The 26,182-nt window shown below is 38.6% G+C and overlaps 1 protein-coding gene across 1 annotated transcript in view; it reads left to right on the top strand.

Annotated features, from left to right (window-relative positions):
• MYRFL (myelin regulatory factor like) overlaps window positions 1–26,182 on the top strand; it is a 112,579-nt gene that overhangs the window by 34,353 nt on the left and 52,044 nt on the right. The window contains 8 exon segments of the mRNA XM_036235857.1: window positions 3,353–3,358; window positions 7,933–7,985; window positions 8,080–8,320; window positions 9,139–9,230; window positions 14,175–14,325; window positions 17,625–17,668; window positions 17,671–17,819; window positions 25,971–26,047. Of these exon segments, the coding sequence (XP_036091750.1) occupies window positions 3,353–3,358; window positions 7,933–7,985; window positions 8,080–8,320; window positions 9,139–9,230; window positions 14,175–14,325; window positions 17,625–17,668; window positions 17,671–17,819; window positions 25,971–26,047 (813 nt within the window).

Below are 26,182 nucleotides of genomic sequence, written 5' to 3'. Positions count from 1 at the left end.
GTTCGATAATCATTACATCTGTACAATTTATTCAAATACTCCAAGTGCTAAGTATTTCTTTGCAGGTTAGCTGCATTCCTCCCTTGGAGGTTGGCTTCCTTGCCCTGGCTCGCAGCTAGTAAGGAGCAGAGCCGGGGATTCAAGCCTGAGTTTACAACAAATTGCGATGACCTCTCCACTATTCTATTGCCTATGAATTGTGCTTTTAAAAAATGTCAGCAACAACTCTTTAAGCAATCTAAGAGATCACCAACTTGCAAGCTTGCTGACAGCCAGTTTGAATCTCATAGGCAGATCTTCAAATCTCAAGCATATTAAAAAATGGAATTATTGGCCCTGTAAAAACAAATGCCCCTAAATTCTCTATGGAAAACTAGTCCCGTGAGATGCTGAGAAGAAAAAAAAAAAAAGTTCCATGATCAATGAATATGCTTATGACTCACTGGCTTAAAATAAATCCAATGAACTTCTTTGCTGCAGGACTGTTCAGAGACTTTGATGTGCTAATTTGCAGCTGGGAAAGGGAAATGCGATGTTCCTCCAACTTACTTGGCCCGAGCCAAGGGGAGGAGGCATGCACCCATGTATGAGCATTGGGATATGCTGTTCAGGGCTTTCTCATATTTCTGTGTCAATCTGACGGATATGTTGAGTTAGGGGCAAATCTGTCAGTATGTGAAGGTTTCTGGAAATTGCTCCTAACACTTTATTCCCTGTGTGTCATTGTCCAGAGCAGTTATCTGCATAGCAGGAGCAGGCTGGAGTCTTCTCTGATTCCTTAGGTTAGCCAGCCAGTTACCTACCAGGGACAAGGTGGGCAGCGGTAGTTGGACACATTGGGAAACGTTCAGATATGGAGAGCTGCTTACCGAAAAGAAGGCTAGATAATTAGCGAATGGCATAAAACTCTGAGGTTGCAGTGAAAAAGAAAATAAAGTGTGTGCGTGCGTGTGTGTGTGTGTGTGTGTGTGTGTGTGTGTGTGTGTAGAGGAAAGAAGACTCTGGAAAAGAGACTAATGACTCTTCAAAACAGACTTTCTTTCCTTCAAAAATGCATGAGGTTAGATGATCACTTTGTAAATTATATAAATATCTAACCAGTATACCTGAAATTGAGGTAATATTAAATGTCAACTGTAATTGAAAAATAAATAAATAAAAACTTAAAAAATGTGTGAGGTGACACCTATTCGCAAATTTGAATAGGTGACTTCATAGGAGGGGACCCAAGAGACATATTTAGTCCATGAGGAATCAACTCCAGGTTTCATTGAATTGCATGGTTTTACTTAGAATTTGGCTTATTGGGGTTGAATGGCAAAATGAGTCAGGAGTCAATGGCCAGCTGTATGTTTTAGTTCTGGCACCAGTAGAGTGTGGCTGATAAGCACTTTACTGTGATGTTACGAAAGAGAGTGAGGTAATACACATAGTTTCATGAGAAGAGCTTGTTAAAGACTGTTTGAGTTCATTGACCAGTTTGACTTCTGAGTTCACACTGATTCAGTAGGAGAAAGACTAAGCAGAAAGGCTAAAACATTATTAGCGACTTATTTATTTATTTAAATTTATTGGGGGTAACATTGGTTAATAAAATTATATAGGTTTCAAGTGTATAATTCAATAATATGTCATATGCATATTGCATTGTGTGTTCACCATCTAAAGTTAAATTTCCTTCTGTCACCATATATTTGATGACTTCTTGATTCTAAAGAGATTTGTGGAGAATTAAATAACCTATAGTTAATAATTTACTTAGGATAGTCTGTATCGAAACACCGCATTTTTTTAGAGCATGAACTCTATGGTAATCCACTTGACTCCTGCTTGACTAGTGGTCAGGTGAATAACCTCAGGTGTTATTTCGTCTCATCAAGCTTCGTTTTCATTGCCTGTGGAACAATTGCAATAAGAGTACCTTTTCATATTGTGGTACTAGGGATTAGATGAGACAACACATGCAGAGGGCTAGCGCGGTGCCTGACCCAGAGTAGCTTTTCCATGAAGGTTATCTATTTCTAAGACAGCAGACGATGGTGATGAGGGGGTAGGGTTCTTGCTGTTTGCCAACACAACGCTAGAGAGGAGTGACATCATGCTTTTCTTGCCTCTCGTGGCCCTCTCATGAAATTATTTTCTTGGGCTACCTTATACACTGGTGTGATTTCTGCCAAGGCCCTTTCCTATCCCAAGTTCTGGGTGGTGGGTGCAAGCTAAGCTCAATCGAGTATTTATTGAGCGCTTACCACATGCTCACCACTGGGCACAATATAGGACACACACACACACATACACACTAAGTCATTCTCTAAATGTGAATGTCCATGTGAGAGGATAAATCATATAAATGAAAAATTGGGGAAAACACTTTCAATAATAACTACTTTTATAGTTGGGTATTGGGGTATGACAGTGAATAGAACAGATAAACCTCCTGCTAAGGGCAGTGCGGTGAGAAGCAATCTGCCCTGGCAGGGCACCCAGGCACTTTTCTCTGAGTTGGTGGTGTGTGGTGATAAAAAAAAAAAAAAAAAAAAAAAAAAAGCTGACTTTTTTTTGTGGGTTTAAGTATTGTTTGTATTGTTTTTAAACTCTCTCCAGACAGTGCATTTCCTTATTGCCTGTTCCTGGGGTGAGTCGTTCCCATGCCTTCACTCTTGGCACTCCACTGCGGCCATGTCACTCTAGTGGGAAGAGAAAGACAATGCCATACAGTATAAAGTCATTCACTGAGATGAAAGAAAAACAACTGTGGGATAAGGGTGTAGAAAGTGAGGGGTGGAGAAAGGCTACTGATCTGGATTGGGTGGTCAGGAAAGCTCTCTCTTGATATAAGAATTATATAAATACATATATTTCACAACAAATCTATTGCTTACATAATGTAAAAAGCAGTAATTCATATATATGAAGTACCACCTCTATACCAGGCACGGTGCTGAATTGAGCTCACTGTGCAACAGAACTTTAGAGGAGAGGCAGTTGTGTGAAGGCGCTGGGGAAGTCATTGAAAAAGATGTGATTAGGCTGTTGGATTTTGAGGAGTCCCAGCTGAGTAGTCACATGAAGCCCATGTCTTGGTACTGCGACTGTCCTGCACAGCGCCTAGTAGAGTCATGAGCGCATACTAAGCACTCGATGAATACTTGCTCAAGCCTGGTTGCAATCTGAAAGAAATGCTGGCTGCTTTGGGGGCAGCAAGCAGATGTCATGGAAATACGTAGACCTCAGTCAGCTGCGGGGTAAAGTCTATTTTACACCCTCTCTTTTAGTTCGCACGCATTCAGCCTCCAGGAGGCTGCATTTCTCCATTCATCTTTCAAAATTCAGAACAAGTTGTGTGTCTGAGACAAAGGTGTTTAAATGGCGAATTATCCTATTTTTTATCAGCAGTTAAAAATCTTTCAATTTTTACAACTTCCTCCTACAGAAGCTAGAGGCAGAGATAGCCCCTCAAGGAGTGACCAACAGTGTCTGTCGCTTCCTAGGCCCACTTCATGGAAATCCCTTTGGCTTAGTAGGCAAATTCAGAAGAGGAAGTTCAAAAATAGTCTCAGGTGCATTGCTGAGATTCCTGACACTGTGTGTGAGTAGGGAGGAGTTAGCAGCTTAGAAATAGTCCCAAGCGACAGTGTTTTTCTTGAAGTTAATCATTGCCCTAGTTTTAACAATTTGCTGAGTTTTAAAAAAATCATTTGCTTTGTGTTCAAAGTAGCTAACATGAATGCTTCTCTCAAATTCTCTGAAAAGAACTACAAAATTTCTCTCAATACATTAAAATGCATCAAGCATGTAATGCAATGAAATAAAGGAGTAGCTGAGATGGATTTTGGAAGGGGGACGAAATTTTGAGGCAAGCATTTGAAATTTTTAAATGTTCATTTAAAAACAACCAACACATATTGCTGCTGTTCAACACAGGGAACCCGTGGTTCTCCACAAAGGAATAGAGCACGCATTCCTCTTTATAATAGGCTATGCCATATTTCTTGAGCAAACTGATAATCATGATTTTTAGTTTTTATTAACATGATTGAATTCGGCGGTACCGATAATATAAAGGTAACTTAACAACTGCCTAGACTCTCGGATGTGGAATTATGAGGTCACAAAGTCAATTTTAATTTGTAGATTTATAAGAGTAATATAAGGGCAGAATTTAAGAAGTCAAATGGTACCATATACACATATGGCTTATAATGAAAATCAGCAAACCTCTGCCCTACTCCTCCCCATTTGCCTTAATTTGGCTCTTCCAGATGCAGATACTTTTAGATATTTCTACCACATTTTATCTAAACGATGTTTTCATATTGCCGTTCTTGCTCTAAACATTTTAAGAACTTAATATCATCTACATGAAATATAGAAACCTTCGACTGCATAATTCCATTAATCCCCTATTCTCATCCTGTATGCTATAGTTGTCGTAAGTATTACAACTACAAACATTATAAACCCTACAAGATAATGTTATAATTTTTGCTTGCTACAGTCCTGTGTATTTTAAAGAAATTAAGAGAAAAAGTAATTTGTATTCAGATATATACCATTTTTTTTAATTCTCTGCATTCCTTCCTAAAGTTATTTCCCTTTAGCCTGAATAACATCTTTAACACTTATTGTACATGTCTGTCTGTTCACGGAATCTCTTAAAAAAATTTTTTTATCTGAAAATGTCTTTATTTTGCTTTCATTTTTGAAGGATAAATTGTCAATTTTGATTTTCTCTAGTACTTTAAAGATACTGTTGCACTATCTTCTCGCCTCTGACATTTTAACAAGAAGTCACTGATCGTTGGAATCACACTATCCTATATGTGATGTGTTGTTTTAATCTGGCTACTTTTGAGAATTTCTTTTAATTTTTAGTTTACAGCTATTTGACTTTGATAACCTGGGTGTGTTTTTTCCTATCTTTACATTGCCTAAATTTTGCTGAGCCCCTTGAACCTATAGAATTCATATCCTTTACCAAACTTGAGAAGTTTTGCCCATTATATCTTTATTCTTCTGCTCCATCTTCGTCTACAGGTTCACAAACACCTCTTTATCTCCCTCTTTTTAATTTTTTTCCCGTTCTTTAGATTGTGTGATATCGATTGCTCTATATTCAAGTACTTCTGTTATGCTACCAGTGATCTAAAAATTTTTTTGAATTTTCAAATCTAAAATTGTTTTTGATTCTAGAATTTCCATTAGTTCATTTTTTAAAAAAAGTTTCTATCTTTGCCGAGGTATTGTATTTCTTAAATTTTTTACAAACACATTTTCTTCTACTCTATTAAGCTTAGTTATAATAGCTGCTTTAAAATCCTTGTTTGCTAATCCAGTTTTTGGATCATTTCTGGATTACTGTCCATTGATTGTTCTTGTCCTTGAAGCTAGGCTATCTATATTTTTTGATTCTTTTTTTGTTGAGTAATTTTTTGTTGTTGTAATTATGAATTGTGTGTTTACGGATAACATTCTTTTAGGAGTTTTCTTAGTTTATTCATCACGTTGGAGTTGATAACCAAAAGATGCTTATTCCTCCTGGGTTACTGAGGAATTCTTAATTCTATCATGGACATTGCGACTGTCTGGATTCTTATACATTCCTCTGAAGAGTATACATACTTATTTGTAAAATCTATCTCTTGCAGTAACTCAAAGTTCAGTTCAGTCCTTTTTTCTTTGATTAGGCTATGTGTAGGCTGCCCCACACAGGGAGGGCTCAGGAGTCAGCTAGACACTTAGGCAGAGTATACATAGAATCTGGGGTTTCTTCTCTCTCAATCTCTCCTTCCCAAGGTTCCTCTTTCACTTTTAGCATCTGTGTTTGCCCAAAACTCTGTTCTCTGGTTCCTTAGGCTAGAAAGAGTGTAGGTTTCTATTGGTGTTTTAGCTGTTCTATGATTCTGCCTTCAACCAGCCCTAAGGTTAAAAGCTATAAATATGTAACTTAACTTATTCCATTAACTTTGTCCAAGGTATGTTTCAGTGTCCCTCCAGAATCTTCTTGCTTTTGTCCACTTTCCAATATTTTGGAGTAAATTGAAAAATTTCCCCCAGAGTTCAGTTTTTATCTGTGGGAGGGTCAGATCTGGTAGGAACTTGCTAGTCATATCAGAAGCACGAGGGCTTTTTGTGACTCTTTTGCATTCCTTATTTATCAAGTTGTTTGGTGTCTGTCTTCAATGTCAAATGCTTCCTGAAAATGTCTGTTCCTTTATTGTTTATTTCTGTTTAAGATGTTCTGTGTGTGTGTGTCAGCCATTCTTCTCCAAGAATAAGTTTCATTCTGGAGTGACCAGGCAGGGACTGGCCTTTTCCTTGGGTGTTTTCAAAATATCATTTATCCCCTCCTGAGCACATTCTATTTTTCTGGGGAACGACCTTCTGATTTCTTACTGTGGGAAATCTGCTTGGATACCTGCACGATTCGGTGTTCAGGCTTTTAATTAATCTTTCCATTTTTATCCCAGTAGCTCTGAAATCTCCTTGAATCCATTTCTCCAGAGAGTAAGACTTTCTAGCTTTTTCTGGGGTGATGGGGTAGTTGCTTGGCTGTACAAATTGGGGAAACCGATTAAGCTCTTCCTTAATCCAACATTCAATCAATACTTTTGTTTTCAGGCCCCATCTTACCCCTGAATTCAGAGGCTCCTGGTGACTCCAATTCTTGGGCTTTTCTGGAGTTATATATGAATCGGATAACTCCTTGTTGGCTCCTACATTTTCTCCACTGTTTCCAGGAAGCCTTGTTTTTGCTTTTTCCATTCTGCTCATTCAGTTACCATCCATCCTGCTTCCGTCTGTATCAATATCATTGAAGTATGGTCAAGTGTGGTCTCTGCTCATGTGTTCTACGTCCTTTTGTGCGTGTGCCTCTTTATTCCTTTACTTTCATTTGAGTGGGGTTTTGGACAAAGGCAAACGTATGTTCCCTCTTCTCTCATTAATAAGAAGTGAATATATTATAAAGCATCAACTTAAGAAGAAAGCAAAACTTTTCTTGTAAATAATAAAAATAGACTTTTTATTGTACAAGGTTGAAATCTTAATCAACCAAAACACACACACACACAACACACACACACACACACACACACACACACACACACACACAATAGCTTACTCTTCAGCAAGAGAATCAAGTAGAGGGTGATGGTGCTTTTGTATGAGTTAGAATCACAGAGTTTCTGAACCTTGGAGATTTGTAGGTTTTTTGGAACTGAAGTTTTCACACTTTGTTAGTGGTGGCATTCATTTCTTAAAATGAAATTTTACTTGCACGTCAATATATAAGACAGAAAAAAAGTTATTATTCCCCTCTCCCCCAGGCATTAAAAAAAATTATTTTATAAAACCCTTAAGCTCCTTCCAATAACTTTGGGATTACCCAGAGTGCAGATGGAAAATCATTGCTTTAGCGGTGACATTTTACATTATCTTAGTCTAAACAATATGTACAACCATCTCTCTTGTATAAATGTTTTGAGAATGCTAAAAAACAATAATGATGTTAATTAAAGTTTACAGAGCACTCATTATGTTTGGAGCATTATATTATGGGCTTTAATATAGTATCTCATTTAATTCTATGATGCTATGAGGAAGATGTAATGATTATTCCCATTTTGTAGGTGAGGAAACCACCGCCTGGAAAGGCTAAGTACTTGTTCATGGATACACAGCTAGGAAGTGGAAGAGCTGGGACTCAAACCCAGGTCTGTCTGACTCAAGCCCACTCATTTAACACAGGCCACGGGTCATGGCCTGGCGGGCTTTGAGCCCCACCCCCCCCCGTCCCCACTCCCCCAGCACCCGGAATCATCCCTGGGGGGTGCTGCTGGACATTGAGCGCTGCCTCCCTTTTGTGACAAAAATAAATGATGGAATAGGTTTCAACAAAAAAGCAACACATGTCTCTAATTCTCAGGCAAGGCAGCTCCCGGATACCCCACCCGACTCCTGCTGTTCTCCACAGGTCAAAGGTGAGTGCCCTCAGCCTCCTGCACTTCGTGCACCGTTCCTCTTCTTGAACTTTGGTGAGAAGGAGAGGCCCTTCTCACCTGTGCGTTCCCCCTGGTACATGCTGCCCGACTCTGAGGACTCCAGCTCCTTTTCTCCACTCCGCTGCTGCACCTGGCACACTGCCCGCGCACCCGCCACAGAGCAGGTCTGAAATGAGCGACTCTGGCCTTATCCACAGCGGCTCTCACAACTGCTACCCAAATACCAGTCACCCCGCGACCGCCCTTGACCAGTCCGTGTCCTCCCACCTGGGGATAAATTGTTCTTACCATCAGCAGCCTCGGTGCCACAGCCCTGGGTAAAGAGCAAGATATTTAGTTAGGAAAGACTCAGAGCAGCCAGCCCCCGGTAGTGCGTGTAAAAATGAACAGTGGCATCCTCTCCAGGAGATGGCAGTGTTGAGACATACATCCGACTTGGCCAGGCCCCATACTCTTGGCTTTAGACCATCTTTTAATTAATAACCCAGTAAACCCAATGTCCTCTTTCAATAAAAAGCTAAAGTGTCAGAAATGTGTAGGGAGGTTCTGAGTGATGGAGAAGCAGTTTGCAAGTGCAACCTTAGCTAGAGTACTCAAGGGAATTCGTGAATGAGCTTTCAGAAAAATATTTGTCAATTAAACATTCACTAATCTTCTTTTGTCCTTCCTTCCCCATTTTCTCCCTTTCCTTCTTTCCTTTTGACCTAGAGGATGGCAAAAAGAGTAAAGTCCATTGCGAATTGTGGTAAAATTACACGTGAAAAAAAATTCAGGTATAAAATGTATATCTATATTTTAAGTTTGTATCTTTTCTGTCTCATTGAGTCTTCTGCCTTTGAAAACGTTGCCAGTTTATTTTTCAAATAGGTGAATCCCAAGTCTACTGGATAGGGGAAACTGCAATTTCAGACCAGTAGGGCTCATAGAATAGGGGCTTGCTCCATTCTCTCTACAAATGGACCTGGTTTTGCAGACTGGCAGAGTTCAAGGAACTTTAACTAATTAGTATTAGATTTAGGAAGGCAGAGAGCAGAGACCTGGGAAATTTTACTGTAACATGGAGTTACTGTAACATTTACTGTAACATGGAGTACAAAGAAGAACCCTAACCTGCGTTTTGGTTTCTTGATCTTAGAGCCTCATTGCCACCCACGAAGAAGAGAAAGTGTACACAGGCACTGGAGGACTCTGGGGACTGTCAGATGTGGGCCCACCACGCCAGCCCAAGTGAGCCAACCCGGGCCTGTCGCTGCCCCTCCCATTTGATCAGGGCTTTTAACCAGCCTTGGAGCAGCCCTACAAAACATATTTATGTTCTTTCTCATCGAAGGGCAGTGATTGGCTCTTGGAGTTTATTTCTTCTCTCTTCACATATGTTTCACACAGTCTTAGGTGGGATGGTACGGGAGCTCCCAAGAAGAGATGCCGTTCACTGTGTCTGGTGGAGATGAAACACTACTAGTCCTTTCAGTTTCAGGGGCAGAGTGCATCTCGGAGGACCCGGCCTCCAGGCCTAAGGAAGCTGTGCAACTGGCAGCACCTTCAGGAGCCCGCTCGTGTGCTCATCGCTTTGTTCAGTGCCATCCTTCTCAAGTTCAGTGTGCACACAAATAACAAGGGGATTTTGGCAGATTCTGACTCGGTAAGCCTGAGGTGAGGTCTGAGATCCTGCCTTCCTAACGAGCTCCCAGGTGATGGATATACCTGGCTCACAGAAGGTACTCAGAATAGTAGGACTTTAGAGGATTTCCACCATGGAGCAGGAAGGTAGAAAGTTCAGCTTCTCTAGCACTCATTTCAAATTAGCAGGTTCCCAGTAGATTTTTGAAATTTTGGAAAATCATTTTAGAAGTCTTTTAGCACAATCATCTAATGCCCGAGTGGTCAGCCTGCCTTGTTCTTTGTCTTAAACAACATTATGTTTTGAGCTTAGAGACTTGATCAAGCTGAGAACAAATTGAGTTTTTGAACCTGAAAATGTGAACTTCAAAATTTTTAGAGTAAATGCCATGGCACTTCCTAGGGAAAAGGATAATACTCCACACCAATTCTGTTAGACCCTGTAAATAATCAAATTGTAGGCAGCGTGAATTGCGCCCCCAAATCAGGGTACCAAGTCACATCTCTTTTACTTGCAAGCATTAGCTTGGCAAGAAGTCCAAGATTCCCCTCTTGGGGCTCCCCCTCCCACTTTTGTTCCCAAACTTCAGAGGTTTATACTGCCCTGAAAGGAGATTCATGTGGCTTTCTCGCCTGCTTGTGTTGATGCTTTTCTGTCACAGCCACATGATAAGAGCTGGCCCTTTCAGGGACATCTGGCCTCAGCTCCAGCATGGCTGTAGCGGTCTTTCAGTGGACAATGACTTCAGCCAAGTCCCACGTGTCAGCATCCCATGAAAGTGCAGTGACTGAACTGTGCTGGGCATCTAGCCCTTGTATAAACCAAACTTCTTACTGTCTTCTTTTCTTTTACATGGGTCCGTTATGACCAGCAATTGCTTTATTCGACTCTAAAAACACAAAATACTAACTAAAGCCCCCTTTCTGGATAATACAGAGCTCTCCATACACCTCCCTATGAAAGGTTATTCTAATTTCTTCAGGGATCTTCACATCCAGCCTCTTTCTAATCCTCAAATACAAAAGACTGAGTGAATTTCTAGCCAGATGAGAGAACCATCTGTTCGCTCTCCCACAGATGCACCAGCTCACCAAGAGTGTTGGGCAAGTCACCCAAACCTTCCAAGAGTTTCCTCATCCAACCAGATTGCCGCTAGAATCATTCTGGCCGTTGCAGAATTAAGCTCCATCCTGTGATGATTTTCTGCTGCCTTCACATTTCTGCTTCTCTCCTCTGTTATGTTTTCTCAAGAAATCGTCAGTATAGCATGAAGGGAAAAGGAAGGTTTGAATCCTCTCTCTTCCATTTAACAGCTGTGACACTAGGCAAGTTATTTCAGGTCTTTGAACCCCAGTTTCTACATTTGTTGAATGAGATTAAGAATCCTTTCCTCATAACCATTTTATAAATCTGTTTGGCTATATCTACTAAAGCATATCCTAAGACCCAGTGATTCCAATTCTAAGAATATACCTAACAGAAATGTGTACATATGCCACTAAAAGACACACACAAAAATATTCATAGCAGCATTGCTCATAAAAACCATAAGCTGAAAATAACCCAAAATGTTCATCAAGGGTGGGATAAATTGTTACATAATGGAGTACTATAAAGCAATGAAAATGAATAAACAACTGCCATTTGCAACGAGTGAACCTCATAGATATAATATGGGCAAAAGAAGCCAACATGTAAGATTATGTACCATCTTATTCCATTTCTACAAACTCCTCTATGGTGTTAGATTTCAGAATAGTGATTATGCTTGGGCTGAAGAAAGTAGTAACCGGAAGAGGGCAGGAGGGTGTCTTCAAGAGTGCTGGAAGTGTCCTATTTTTGGATCTAGAGGTAGTTACCCAGTATAATTTGTTTTATTAGAAGTATCGAACTGTGTACTAGTGATCTATGCACTCTTCTTCATGTATATTATACTTCAATAAAGACAGTTTATTGAAAAAAAAGGCACCATCACCTTGAAGATGAGTTAAGGAGTTGATGAAAAACTAAGTCAAGTGTCTAGGACAGTGCCCGCGGTACAGAAAACACACAGGAATAGTAGATATTATTATTAGTATTAATAATAATAACCCCAGCATGGGCTCAGGGTTGTGCCTGGAATTTTGGTGTGGGTTTGTGGTCCCAGATTCTCATCCCTGGGGTTCACCAGCTGAGAGCCGGCTCCCAGAGAAGCCACCACTATGTCAGTCCTGTTGGCTGCCCCAATACCCTTGCTGCTATGATGGTAAGGGTGACATATGCCATTATCTCTGAGGACAGTGTCCTCTGCTCACCGCCACCCTCCCTACCAGCACCTAGAGGAGTGGAGCTGGCCTTCGGCTGCTTCCTCTGGCGCCTTGCCCTTGCCACCATGCTTGCGTGGGAAAGGGCATGAGTCAGCTGGTATCCACTCAGGTACTAAGGCTAGTTATTTCACATCAGACAGTGTTACTATGGAGGCCAAGAGCAAAAGAATTTGCCAAGGCTTCTTGGTAATAGCTGAGTCACCTGAGCTCAGACAAGTACATGTGATAATGCCATCATTGTTTAAACTCTTACTGGTGGCAGACAGTGTGCTAAGCACTTACGGACCTCACTCACTGAATCCCTTCCACAATAGTGGGAGGTATCATACTGTCACTCTCATTTTGCAAAGGAAGAAACTGACACCCAGGACCCTAAACTATTTTCTGAAGGTTATTTAGCCACCAAATATAGAGTTGAGATTCAAATTCATTTCCATCTGATTCCAAAGCTCAAGCTCTCGAACTTGCTTTACTTTCTCTTTATTGGAGGAAAGAGGAAGGAAAGATGGAAAAACTAGTTCCTCCATTTCTCTGAACTTGGAATGAGTGAGAATGATAGGAAGATTTTGTTTTGGTTTTCAAATATTTAGGCCCAGGTAACTTTGGGAGGAATGAGGTTACAAAGAGCCTTGCATCGCCAACATCCTGTATTCTTAGCTGGGAAAAAAGTTTCTCAGGATTTCGAGGTATTGTTCCCAAATCCACACTTACAAAAACCAAAAGAGTAGATGTTTTGCTTCAGTGACATGTAATAGTGATAACCCAAATGCCACCTATTCTGTGGCATTTGAGATAAAAAACAACTTGCAGCAGCTGTTATTCGTTTATTTTAAGAAGTCCTCAATGAAAGTGTAAAGCAAGGAAGTTAGATGAGCGAAAGAAAACCCAGCCATACTCCCTGCCTTTTTCTAAGCTGTGGGCCACGTGCGCATTCTGTAGGAGCTAATGTCATCTTTCTGCATATTTGTACAGCCTGCACTTGATCTCGTGAACACCCCATTTCCTTTCCTGATGTCAAGCATGAGCGACAGTAGGGGAGTTCAAAAGAAAAGAGAAACAGCTAACACACCAAATGAACTTACATAAAAATTATCTGCGGTTGAGACGTGCAGTTTAGAGGCATACTCAAATTAAGGCAAACAACTTGCAAGGGTTATGCAAAAAATAGTAGCTTGCACCTGTGAAACTGCAGTTAGTTGACCATTTTTGCCATACAAAAGTAGCAATTTCATATCGGTAATGCTACATACTAATAAGATATTTTCTGCCCATTTATCTTGGTATCAGCTTCTGAAAGTGTTCTTGCTTCTATTGTTATTCTCTCTGCCTGTGTAATGTTGCAAGTTGGGCAGGACACCTGTTTTAATTTCTGTTTTGCAGTTGAGGGAAGTAAGACACTAAGCGAATAAATAACTCATCTAGGTTCAAAAAGCTAGTTGGGCCTCAACTTGGTGCAACAAAGGACCTGTAACAAATTATATTGGTTTCAATTAACAAAAACAAACAAAAGATAAAAGCCAAAACCTCAAAGTGCCTTAAGCCACAAACAAACAAACAAACAAACAAGCAAAACAGAACTGGGGGAATTTTTTGGCTCTTGTAACCCAAGAGTTTAGGATTGGATCCCAGAACTCACATCATGCTACAGGACTGGGCACCCTTCATTCTCAACTGTGCCTTCTGCTGTGCTGGCTTCTTCCCAGACAGACTTTTCCCTCATGTCCCAAAATGATGCCAATGGCTCTTGAGGATATAGCTCACAGGTTCAGACCTCATGGAAAGGAGTCAGCACCTTTGAACCCACATTTCCTGAAATGCTGAGAGCCACTCCGCTTGGACTGGATTAGGACACGTGTCTACCTGACGCAGTTTTTGATGCAGATAGTGAACGCTTCACTTTGGCTGAACAAGCCTGCGTCCCGTACCCTCCTCGGGCTGGGAGTGGACTTCACTGGAACCACACAGAACAGGAGTGAGGAGATGCTGTGCAGAAGCAGCGTAGATAGATCCCGAGGGCAACGTTTCCAACAAGTGCCCACTGTGGCACCTTAGAGATCACTGACCTCAAGCTGCTCTTTCTAGATGAGAAAACAAGGCTAGCCACATGCCTTCTGCCTGCCAACCCATTTCACTTTCCATATGGTCTCTCCGCCTCCTACATGGCTTATTAGCTCCACGCAGCTGTCTGTGAGTTTAGGAAAAACAGCTTTGGGGAAGGGCTCTAATGCAACCATTTCTTTGCAGTGATAAGTGGGAGTCACAGCAGCGCGGTGCAAGACCACAACATTGGGAGACAGAACATGACGCCTGCGGACCAGTGCTCCCCTGCTCTGAAGTGGCAGCCGTACCAAAGTGTCCCTTGGCATAGTTTTTTAAACGATCATTACGAAAAACTGTGAGTGGCCTGAGAAACGCCTTGTAGTGGGCTGGAGAGTAAGGGGAGAAAGGTGTCACTCTCTCTCAAGACTCTCTCTCTTAAGCATGGGGGCTTCGATGCCACCCCTGATCAAATGGGATGGGTCAGTGAGAAAGTGCATCTTACTCCGGATGTTTTGCATTCTAACTAATGAATAGCTGGGACATGGGTTTCTGGCCTTCAGGAATCCAGACTTGTAAGTCTGAGTTGTTGTAATTCACCCACGAAACAACGGAGGGAGAGGCAATCTTTCTGAGATCAAGTGCCTAGTTTAAACTAAAAGCCAGAAAATGAAGATTTCCCAGATCACTAACATTTTATCCTGCAGTTAATTTAAAATTCTGGAGACTACATTTTTAGCTAGTGACACCTTCCTCTTTTAATATCTATGCTGCAAATCAGTATTGTGAAGTTCATTTTCAATATATCTTGCAGCAATCACAGTCATTGGTGGTTTTGTATTCAGAGACTGAAACCAAACCATACAAAATATTCTAAAACTGGAAAAGATTTATCCTATTCTTATGACATTATAGTTTCAAAAAACAAATGGGGACTTATGCATTATTGCTCTTAAACATTCTTTAAGCCTTTTCTTTATTCCTTAGGATATAATTTACCCACTTAAGTCTTCTAGAATTTTCATTCATTATAAATAATGCCTTCTCGAAACACTAGAAAATGTCAGTGATGAAATAATAGGATTTTAAAGTAATAAATATAATACGAAAGAGAAATGACCTACAAATATGAGGGCCTTCCTGGTATTTTCTAAATTCAAATATAACTTCTTCAAGAGCAAAGCTTATCACTAGAACTTCAATGTTGGATGAACTAGAAAGAAGAAATCTTTTCCTTAAAACAAAATCTAAGAAGTTAAACAGATTTTGGGAGTTGGTGTGTTTAATAGGAGGCAGAAAGAAACAAATTGCTAATTGTATCATTGCAATGTCACAACTTTGTGTCTTTGACACTGTGTGTACTTAGAAAAAGAAAGAGCCCATAGGTCTTGGTTTTGAGTCTTTCCTTCATTTAATTATCTTTTAGGGAGTGTTTCATATTCTATCCTAAATATGAGGGCCAAAGTATGAAACTCACACATGCACAGTGTGTGACTGGATATCTTTAATGCTTCCTAGTCTCTACGTATCTGAGTTAACTGAGTTTTCTAAGTAACCGTTATCTCTCTTCTTACTTGAATAGATTTTTTTTAAAGTTTATTTTAATGCCAGTCTATGCTCCACTGATCTGGAAAAATAAGGAGAACACAAATGGTATCAATTCAAAGGTGAAGAGGTAGATTTATTTTGAAGCCAAAATTTGTTTTTCTTAAGCAAAAAGGAAGGTAATATGCATCTGAATTAGAATTCAGGACCTCTTGATTTTACTACTGATATCTTTGAGACAAAATCACTTGCTACATCTTAGATTATTATGTTCAATTTATTATAAAAACATTGTTTTCCTAAATTATCTAAAAGTAGTAACATTAGGGGATTGAAAATTTATCAGAATTTTTTTTTCTGAATGTTATTTAAAACCTGTGTTAAAAAGAGCTTTTGAAAAGCCAATTTAGTTGGCTTTGTAATTAACTTCTGATATCAAAAACAGAATTGCTATTTTTAGGTAAATAGATATCTAGAACCAGAGACCATTATTTGAGATTCAGAATAATCTTCAGCAGTGTACTTGTTTTGATTTTTCAGTTTCTGTTACAGCTGTCCTTAAATTTCAAGCTAATGCTTATATATGAGCTGTAAATCTTAACTTTTTCCTTTAGCGTTTTTGACAGTGAAAAATGGAAGATCACAAAAAGATATTTCCTTTTATTCTCAACCAGGACAGTTCTTATTATGCTCTGTAGTAAAATCTATATAATTCAATCCATCTAGCCTTTAGATGAGCAGATTAGCAGATTGACCCTAGAAACTTGAGTGAATATAAAGTTCCCAGATGGCATTAGATATGTGGTCTTTATCAAGTTTTCCATTCATTGGATTTTCCTATTGCTGCTGGCAGGCACTGTGATTGTAGAGGCTTTGACTGATCAGCTACTTGAGGGTAATCAATGACCCAGTGACTTGATTCATTGGAAAGGTGCTTTAATTGCAAAGAACGTGAGCACCATTTACCCAATAGACCCATTAATATTTTCTGTCTCTGGAATTAGAGGAAAATTTAGAAACTCTGTGTTGTTCATTATAATGGCAGCCTTCCAAATTGAGATCCCAGGATGCAAAATTCCACACAGCAGCAGAGAGCTAGCATAGCTGGAAGTGCCGCCCCTTCCTCATGCGGTCCTGGGAAGGAGCGTCTTTCCTGAGGAAACCCCCAAATTTAGACACATAGACGAATTAAAAGTCATATTTCATATCTACGACATGTACAGGAAAAATTTATCAAAGGCGTTTTCAACTTCTATATTTTTTCTCTACTTGATAATGTCACCCATTTAACATGTTTTGTTTTTATTAACATTTAAAAGTATTTAAACATGTAAAATGTTCAATTAATGAAACATTTAGTTAAACGTGTAACAGTGCTATTGAAAATGATTTGATAAAACAAATAAAGTAAGAGTCTGATTAGCCACTTCACCACCATCCCGTTCCTTCCTACAGAAATAATCAGCACTGCAAGTTTTCGATGCTGTTACCAGACTGGGTGGATAAAAAAGAAATAATCACATTCTAGAGAAAACAAGTTTTCAATCAGTAGTAAGACTAGTTCTGGTTAATCTGGTTTAAAGCTTTTCCTGGTATTTCTGATCTGTCTGCTTTATTCATATGACCAGCAGTAGGCTAAATATTCGTTCATCCGAGTGACTATTTGAGTATGATGTTGCTGATAAAATTTAGAGACTTAAAAAAAAAAAAAAAAAAAGGAAAGAGATTAATTCTAGCCCAGACATTTCACAAGTCTGAGTAATGTGGCAACTTCCCAACTTCTAGCCTACGTCTTTTTGTTGGATGGTGGAGTCAAATTAGAAGTCTAGGAAGCACGAAGGGAAAAGGCAGGCTGAGGGAATAATGTTCCCACTTGGCAAGAGCCGTGCTCCTTCCTTTTAGGAAGATAAAATGCTGTGAGAGAGCCGGCTGCATTTTGGAATATCGTTTTCATTTCCTCAGTAAAAATTTATGAAATGGATTGATTAAAAATAGCAAAAGGCACTTCTTGTAATATACTTTCTTAAACTGTTTTTACAATTAATATGGTTAATGAAAGAAAATGTGTAGAAAATATTTGTAAAAGTGGTTTCTTGATTTCTCTTTTCAAAGACCCAGTATAGGATATCGAGTTGTCACAGACAAAGGATTTAATTTTTACCAGCAGATGAAGCTTTTGTTTGCCAAAAGAAGAACCATTTTCAGATAACCATCCATATCCAAGTTTGGGGAAGTCCAAAATTTGTCAAAACCCAGGTGGGCCTAAAGCCAATAGAAATGTTTTACTCGAAAGCTTTTGGGGTTAAGGTAAGTCTTTTATTTACTTCCATTTAATTCAGCCACCATTTGTTAAGCATTCCATTTGTCTGTTGCTACATAAAAAACTACCCCCAAACTTAGCAACTTAAAATGTTAATAATCATTTATTTAGGTCACAAATCTGCAACTTGGCTAGGGCGTTGTTCTAACAGCTCGTCTCTGTTCAGGAGTCATCAGCGGGGGCAGCTCACTGGGGCCTAGATCCATTTTGCAAGATGGTTCACTTACATGTCTGTCGATTTTGTGCTGGCCATTGGCCAGGAGCTCAAAGGGGCGGTAGCTGGGAGGCCTTGGCTCTTCCCCATGTGACCTCTCTCTGAGATGGCTTGTGCTTCCTCACAGCATGGTGGATGGGTTCTTCCAAGACATAGGAAGCGGAAGCTGTTAATTTCCTAACCCTGGACTCCGAAACTGACACAACATCACTTCAAACCACAGTTTTATAGTTTTCAGTGTACAAAACTTGCACTTTTTTACTAAACATATTCTTAATCATTTTATACATTTTGATGCCGGTGCATTTTCATATGAAGGAGGCTTGAAATTCTTACCAAATTCTCAAAAGTTTCCTGACTTATAAAAGCCAGGGAACCACTAATCTAGTCAATACCTCCTCTTTTCCAATTTATCAGAGAGGGGAAACTGAGGCTCCATGTGTTACACAGTTTATCCAACATAATAAATGACAGCCCTGGGCTTAGAATTCAAGGAGGATGACTTCTCAGTGGTCAACAAGTATTTATTAAATCATTACCTCAGATCCAGTGCCTTAGGGAGAGAAATATTCATTGTCCACATATTTTATTCTGATATTTAATTTGGGCTTAGGCACTGAGCCTCCGCAAATGGGGCTAAACTGCTGAACACATCAGCTGCTCGTACTCCAACCTAAGCTCTTGAGCCAAGACAAAACAAAACAAAAGCAAACAACAACAACAACAACCTTCCCCCACCGCCCTTGTTTTGAGACTGGTTTAAACATGGCAGAGATTTGTCTCCAAATCTCTCCCCTTGAAACAACACTGAGCTGAACATCTGAAACTCAACAAAAAACACCCAAACAGCACACCAGCACGTCTGAGTGTGGGATCTGTGTATAAGAGCTACTGCAGGTCAGAACCCTGGGTGTTGAGTGATGGACTGGGAGAAACAAGAAAGCTGCCCCTTGCAGCTGCCGGAGCTCCCTGCAGGAGGAGGGGGGAGGGGAGAAGGTGTGAAGACTTCCCTGAACAGCCCTGCCTGGGAGTGCTGTGAGTGCTACACGGCCGGTGGCAGTGCCCAGTCATCAGGGCAGAAGACAAAGAAACGGGGACAGCAGAAAAGTTGGGACAGCAGAGAAACAACAGTTGATTTTTACCAGCTGCACCTACAGAACAGAGGCTGAGCCACATCCCCTACCCCCAACCCAGAAGACCTCCCCACCCTTATACCCTCCGAGACTGAATGCTACGGAACCCTAGGGGAACCTGAGCAAACACTGACAGGAATTGAGACTGAGGGTAGCGAGCATGATTAAACATCTATAGGAAAAAAAAAAGACATTATTAACACTTTATATAAAGCAGAGATTCAAGAGGCTTAGATGCCACCTATTGAAAACCAGAAGAAAAACACCTTATTTGCAACAGGCCAGGGACCATTACATAATAAATAAAGATTCTTTCTGGGGGGGAGGGGGGAGCAGAACACACGTCCATTAATGCCCTGGCAGAGAAATAGTCCATTAAACACCATGAACAACCAAGGTGACAAGGCATATCAGAAAGAAAAAGTCTCCAGAAAATAAGCTTACAGACATAGAAATATGCTACTTAAATGATAGAGACTTCAAGATGGTACTTCTGAAAAAACTCAGTGAAATCCAAAATAAATCATATAAACAATTTGAGGAATTGAAAAAACAACTAGTTGAGCAGAATGAATTTTTTAGCAAGGAGATTGAAACCCTTAAAAGAACCAAATAGACCTTCTGGAGATAAAGAATACACTGCAAAAACTGAAAAATGAAATAACAAGCTTGGGAAATAGAATCAACCAAATGGAGGAAAAGATCAGTGATATCAAAGACAGAAATCTAGAAATAAATCAGAAGGAAAAAGAGAGAAACTAAAGAATGAAAATAAGAAAGAGAAATATAAGAACTAGCTGATATCATCAGGAGAGGAAACACAAATATAATGATATTATCAAAGGAGAGGAAAAGGAGCAGGGATTAGAAAGTATGTTCAGACAAATAGTTGATGAGAATTTCCCAAGTCTAAGGAATGAGCTGGAGCTTGAAATTCAAGAGGTCAACAGAATACCCAATTATCTCAACCCAAGAAAGCCTTCACCAAGACACATTGTATTAAAATGATCAAAAATCAACTACAAAGACAGAATTCTCAGGGCATCCAGGGAAAAGAAGACAGTACCCTATAAAGGAAAACCCATTAGATTACCAGCAGACTTCTCAGAACAAACCTTACAAGCCAGAAAGGAGTGGAATCGAATGTTCAAACTATTAAGTGAAAGGAACTACCAGCCATAAGTAATGTATGCAGCTAAGCTCTCCTCTAAATATAAAGGAGAAATGAAGACCTTTCCAGACACAAAAATTGAGGGAATTCTCTACTACGAGGCCTGCACTATAGGAAATACTGAAAGGGGTCAGCTCGCCTAAAACAAAACAACAACAACAACAAAAATACATAATTAGGAATAAGGTGACTAGCAGGCTGATAAAAGCAGAGGAGTGGAACCATTACTAGGAACAAGCTATTATTATAAGCATAAAATAAGGAGATTTACTGTAGCAAGATAGTAATGAATGTTCAGCATGCATAGGGACAAACTGAAACAACAATGACTAAAAGGGGAAGATTCAAATATCCAAATTCGCAAAGGGGAATGGAGATAAGCCTTGTGCCGAAGAAAAGGGACTTTCTCTCTCTCTCTCTCTCTCTCTCACTCACTATATATGTGTAATATATATATATTATATATATATAATATATATATATTATATATATATATTATATATATATATATAACTATCCTTTACATATTCTTAATGGTAACCACATGCTAAAGATTCAGAATTGAAGTATATAACATAAAACAAGAAGGACCAGAGGGAAAACCCACCAAAATAAAGAAAACAGAAACACAAGGACAAGGAAGCAATGGAAACACCGAGCTACCAGAAAGCAAAAGATAAAATGGCTATAAGAAGACCTCATATTCCAATAATCACCCTAAATGTAAATGGACTGAACTCACTAATAAAAAGGCATAGAGCTGCAGATTGGATCAAAAAATAAACCCCAACCATATGCTGTCTCCAGGAGATAAATGGCATTCAGAGAAAAGAGGGAGTAGTAGTACTAATATCGGACGAAATATATTTCAAAATAAAAAAAGTAAAGAAAGATACTGAGGGACACTTTATAATGATAAAGGGAATCATTCACCAAGAAGATATAACACTTATTAATATCTATATTCCCAATTAGGGAGCCCCGAAATATATAAAGAAATTACTAACAGAATTAAAGGGAGACAAAGACCAAAACACTCTCATAGTAGGAGACCTAAATACCCCACTGTCAGATATGGACAGGTCATCCAAACAGAAAATCAATAAGGAAATAGCATCCTTAAATGACACATTAGACCAACTGGACATAATTGACATTTACAGAGCCTTCCATCCCAAAAGAGCTGCTTGTACATTTTTCTCTAGTGCACATGGAACATTCTCAAGGATTGACCACATGCTGGGACTAGAGATAGCCTCAACAAATATAAAAAGGTTGAAATCATACTAACCATATTCTCTGATCATAATGCTTTGAAACTAGAGATCAACTGCAAAAAGAAAGCAGGAAGAACCACGAATACATGGAGATTAAACAACATGCTACTAAAGAATAACTGGGTCGGAGAAGAAATAAAAAGAGAGATCAAGAGATACATAGAAATGAATGATAATGATAATACAACATATTAAACTTTTGGGACACGATAAAAGCAATCGAAAGAGGAAAGTTCATATCATTACAGGCCTACCTCCAAAAACAAGAATGAGCCCAAATAAACAACCTAGCACTTCATCTTAAAATCTGGAAAAGGGAGAACAAATGAAACCTAAATTTAGCAGAAGGAAAGAAATAATCAGAGGTAGAGCAGATATCAATAAAATTTTTAAAAAAATAGAAAAAATAAATACAAGAAAGAGCTGGTTCTTTGAAAGGGTTAATAAAAATGACACACTCATGTCTAGACTCACTAAAGAAAAAAGAGAAAGGACACAAATAAACAAAATCAGGGGTGAAAGAGGGGAAATTACGACAGACACTGCAGAAATACAAAGGATCATACAAGAATACTATGAAAAAGTATATAACACCAAATTTAATAACACAGAAGAAATTGGCCAATACTGAGAAAAATACAATCTTCCTACATTGAATCAAGAAGAATTGGAAAATCTAAAGAGACTGATCAGTGATATGGAAATCGAAACAATCATCAAAAACCTACCAAAAAGAAAAAGTCCAGGACTAGACGGCCTCACCAGTGAATGCCACCAAACATTCAAAGAAGATTTAATACCTATTCTCCTCAAACTTTTCCAAAAAATCGAAGAGAAGGCAATGCTTCCCAACTAATTTTATGAGACCAATATTACCTTGATACCAAAATCTGGTAAAGATAATGTAAAAAAAGAAAGCTAAAGACCAACATCTCTCATGAACACAAATACAAAAATCCTAAATAAGATACTAGTGAACCGAATACAGCAACATATTAAACAGATTATGTACCATGATCAAGTGGGCTTCATCCCAGGGGAACAAGGATGATTCAATATATGCAAATCAATTAATGTGATACACCACATAAACAAATTAAAAAATAAGAATCATATGATTATATCAATAGATGCAGAAAAAGTCTTTGACAAGATACAGCACCGATTTATGATTGCAACACTTAACAAAATCGGTATAGAAGGAAAGTACCTTAACATAAAGGCCATCTTTGACAGACCCTCAGCCAACATTATACTTAATGGTGAAAAGCTAAAAACCTTCCCTCTAAGATCAGGAACAAGGCAAGGCTGTCCACTATCACCACTGTTATTCAATATAACATTGGAGGTTCTAGCAAGTGCATTCAGAAAGGGAAAGATATAAAATGGGAAACAAAGAAGTCAAACTGTCACTATTTGTGGATGACATGATTCTCTATATAGAAAACCCTAAAGAATCCACAAGAACACGACTAGAAACAATAAACAAATACAGTAAAGTTTCTGGATACAAAATCAAAATTCAAAAATCCATAGCGTTCCTATACTCTAATAATGAAGTTAAAAAAAAAAGAAGTGGAAAAATAATTCCTTTTGCAATTGCAACAAGAAAAAATAAAATACTTTGGAATAATTTAACAAAACATGTGAAGGACCTATATAATGAAAACTACAAGACCCTATTAAAAGAAATTGAAGAAGACACAAAGAAATGAAAAGATATTCCATGTTCTTGGATTGGAAAAATCAACATAGTTAAAATGACCATATTACCTAAAGCATTATACACATTTAATGCAATCCCCATCAAAATCCCTTTGTCATTTTTTAAAGAAATAGAACAAAAAACATCATATTTGTATGGAAGCACAGAAGACCTCAAATTGCCAAAGCCATCCTGAGAAAAAAGAATGAGGCTGGAGGCATCACTCTGCCCGACATCAAATTATACTACAAAGTGACAGTATTCAAAACGGCATGGTATTGGAAGCAAAATGAACACACAGACCAGTGGAACAGATTGAGAGTCCAGAAGTAAACCCACATTTATATAGGCAAATAATTTTTGACAAAAAAGCCAAAAACATACAGTTGAGAAAGGAAAGCCTCTTCAATAAATGGTACTGGGAAAACTGGAAAGCCACCTGCCAAAGAATGAAACTAGACTGTTGTCTATCACCGCACATCAAAATTAACTCAAAATGGATTAAGGACCTGAATATAAGACCTGAACCAATGATATGCATAGAAGAAAAATAAGAACTAAACTCAAGGGCCTTGGACTTAAAGAGGATTTTATGAATTTGACCTCATAGGCAAGGGAAGTAAAAGCAAAAAATGAATGAATGGGACTACATCAAACTAAAAAGCTTCTGCTCAGCAAAAGAAATCGTCAACAAGATAAAGTGACACCCATCCAAATGGGAGAATATATTTGCAAGCAACACCTTCGATAAGGGCCTAATATCCAAAATATACAAAGAATTCATACAACTTAATAACAACAAAAAACAAACGATCCAATCAAAAAATGGGCAGAGGACCTGAACAGACACTTCTCCCTAGAGGACATACAAATGGCCAACAAATACATGAAAAGATGCTTCACATCACAAGCTATTAGGGACATGCAAATCAAAACCACAATGAGATACCACCTCACCCCTGTTAGAATGACTGTAATCAACAGGACAAGTAATAACAAATGTTAGAGAGGATACAGAGAAATAGGAACTCTCATACACTGCTGGTGGTACAGCCATTATGGAAAACAGTATGGAGGTTCCTCAAAAAACTAAGAATTGATCTACCATATGACCCAACAATTCCTCTAGTGAGTATTTACCCCCAAAGTCTTGAAAACTCATATCTGAAAAGATATTTGCATACCGATGTTCATAGCAGCACTATTCACAGTGGCCAGGACATGGAAGCAACAGAAGTATCCTGTGATAGATGATTGGCTAAGGAAGGTGTAGTACATATATACAATGGAATATTACTCAGCCATAAGAAGAGATGAAATACCGCCATTTGCAACAACATGGATGGACCTTGAAATAATCATACTAAGCGAAATAAGCCAGACAGGAAAGGTTGAAAATCACATGATATCACTTAAATGTGGGATATAACCTAAAAGCAACAAATGAACAGGACAAACAGAGACTCATGGACATGGACAATGGACTAGTGGTTACCAGAGGAGAAGGGGGAAAAATAAGTAAAATGTTAAACAAACAAACAAACAAATAAAACATTAGGGGAGAAAAACCATGTTTTTTGGTTTTGGACGTAATGAGTCCATTTGTGAAAATTTTGGAATGTAATACAAAAATGTGAAGAAGGGAAAAAATTCATTCATATTTGAAATCCACCATTAGGTACACTAATTTTTCTGTATTTTTTCTGTTATTAAAATTAATCTTATATTGTTAATCTATTACAAAAATAACACTATAGAATATTAAAGACTCTATCAACTATTGTTTACAAAGATGAAACAGTTTTCTATTGCATAGATATACCACATGAATTCCTGTGATATTGTAAGTTTTATTTCTAGTTTTTTATTCTTGTTAATAAACTGAAGTAAACATCCACATATACCTATCTTTGCAAGAAGATAAATTCCAGAAGAGGAATTTACACATCAAAGATAAGAATGAACATTATTAAAACTCTTGACGTAGGTTGCCCAATTGCTTTTCGGAAAGATGGTTACTGTGTGAATACCCACAAGCCATAGATGATAAGGCAGATCTCACCACACCCTTGTCACTGTTAGCTAATAAGAAGAGTTTGTAGCAAGTACTAAACAAATGTTCTTTTCTATATTTTACTTATTTTCATTATCAGTCTTTCTTCTAATTAGAATATAAGCTCTGTAAGGGCATCGATTTCTGTTAATTTTGTCAACTTGTGCCTCGAGCAAACCCTGGTGCATAGCAAGTGTTCAACGAGTATTTATATAGGAAGTGAATGAATGAATGAATGAATGCATGCCCACATCCTTTGAGCTGCCTTGTTCTTGTGTTTTGCTCCTGATGTTTCAGTCACCTACTAGCCCATCATGTATTCACTGTTTACCTGAACGACTCTGTTGTCTTGTGTTTTTGTTGTGTAGTTTTACAGGTATTTTTTTCTTTTCTCGCCGAGAGCATACTGCTTTAAGGTCAGGGCCACTGTCTTATACACCTCTTCAGTGGCTAGCCCCTACAGCCAAGTGCCTAGAATAATGCCTTGGAAACTTTTTAGGTACTTGAACATTATTTACTAATGAACATTTTTGTTAATAAATTCATTTATTAAGTAATTAATTTACTTTATGTTGTTCCACATAGGTAGAAGCCACCAATCAAATAATTGCCATTGAACAGTCACAAGCAGAGAGAAGCAAGATGATTTTCGATCCTGTTAAGTAAGAATTTCCTTTCTGAATTCCTTTGTGAATGCTTTGAGAAGACCTCTTGCTCATTTTGCTTATTTAAAACGAATCCTACTGTAGAAACTAAATTGATAATAATACGTTAATGTTATGAATGTAAGTTTATCA

This window comes from Rousettus aegyptiacus, unplaced genomic scaffold (genome assembly GCF_014176215.1).
Source record: "Rousettus aegyptiacus isolate mRouAeg1 unplaced genomic scaffold, mRouAeg1.p scaffold_m13_p_2, whole genome shotgun sequence".
Lineage (NCBI taxonomy): Eukaryota > Metazoa > Chordata > Mammalia > Chiroptera > Pteropodidae > Rousettus > Rousettus aegyptiacus.
Note: the sequence above shows the minus strand (reverse complement) of the source record. Positions and strands in the feature narration are given on the sequence as shown.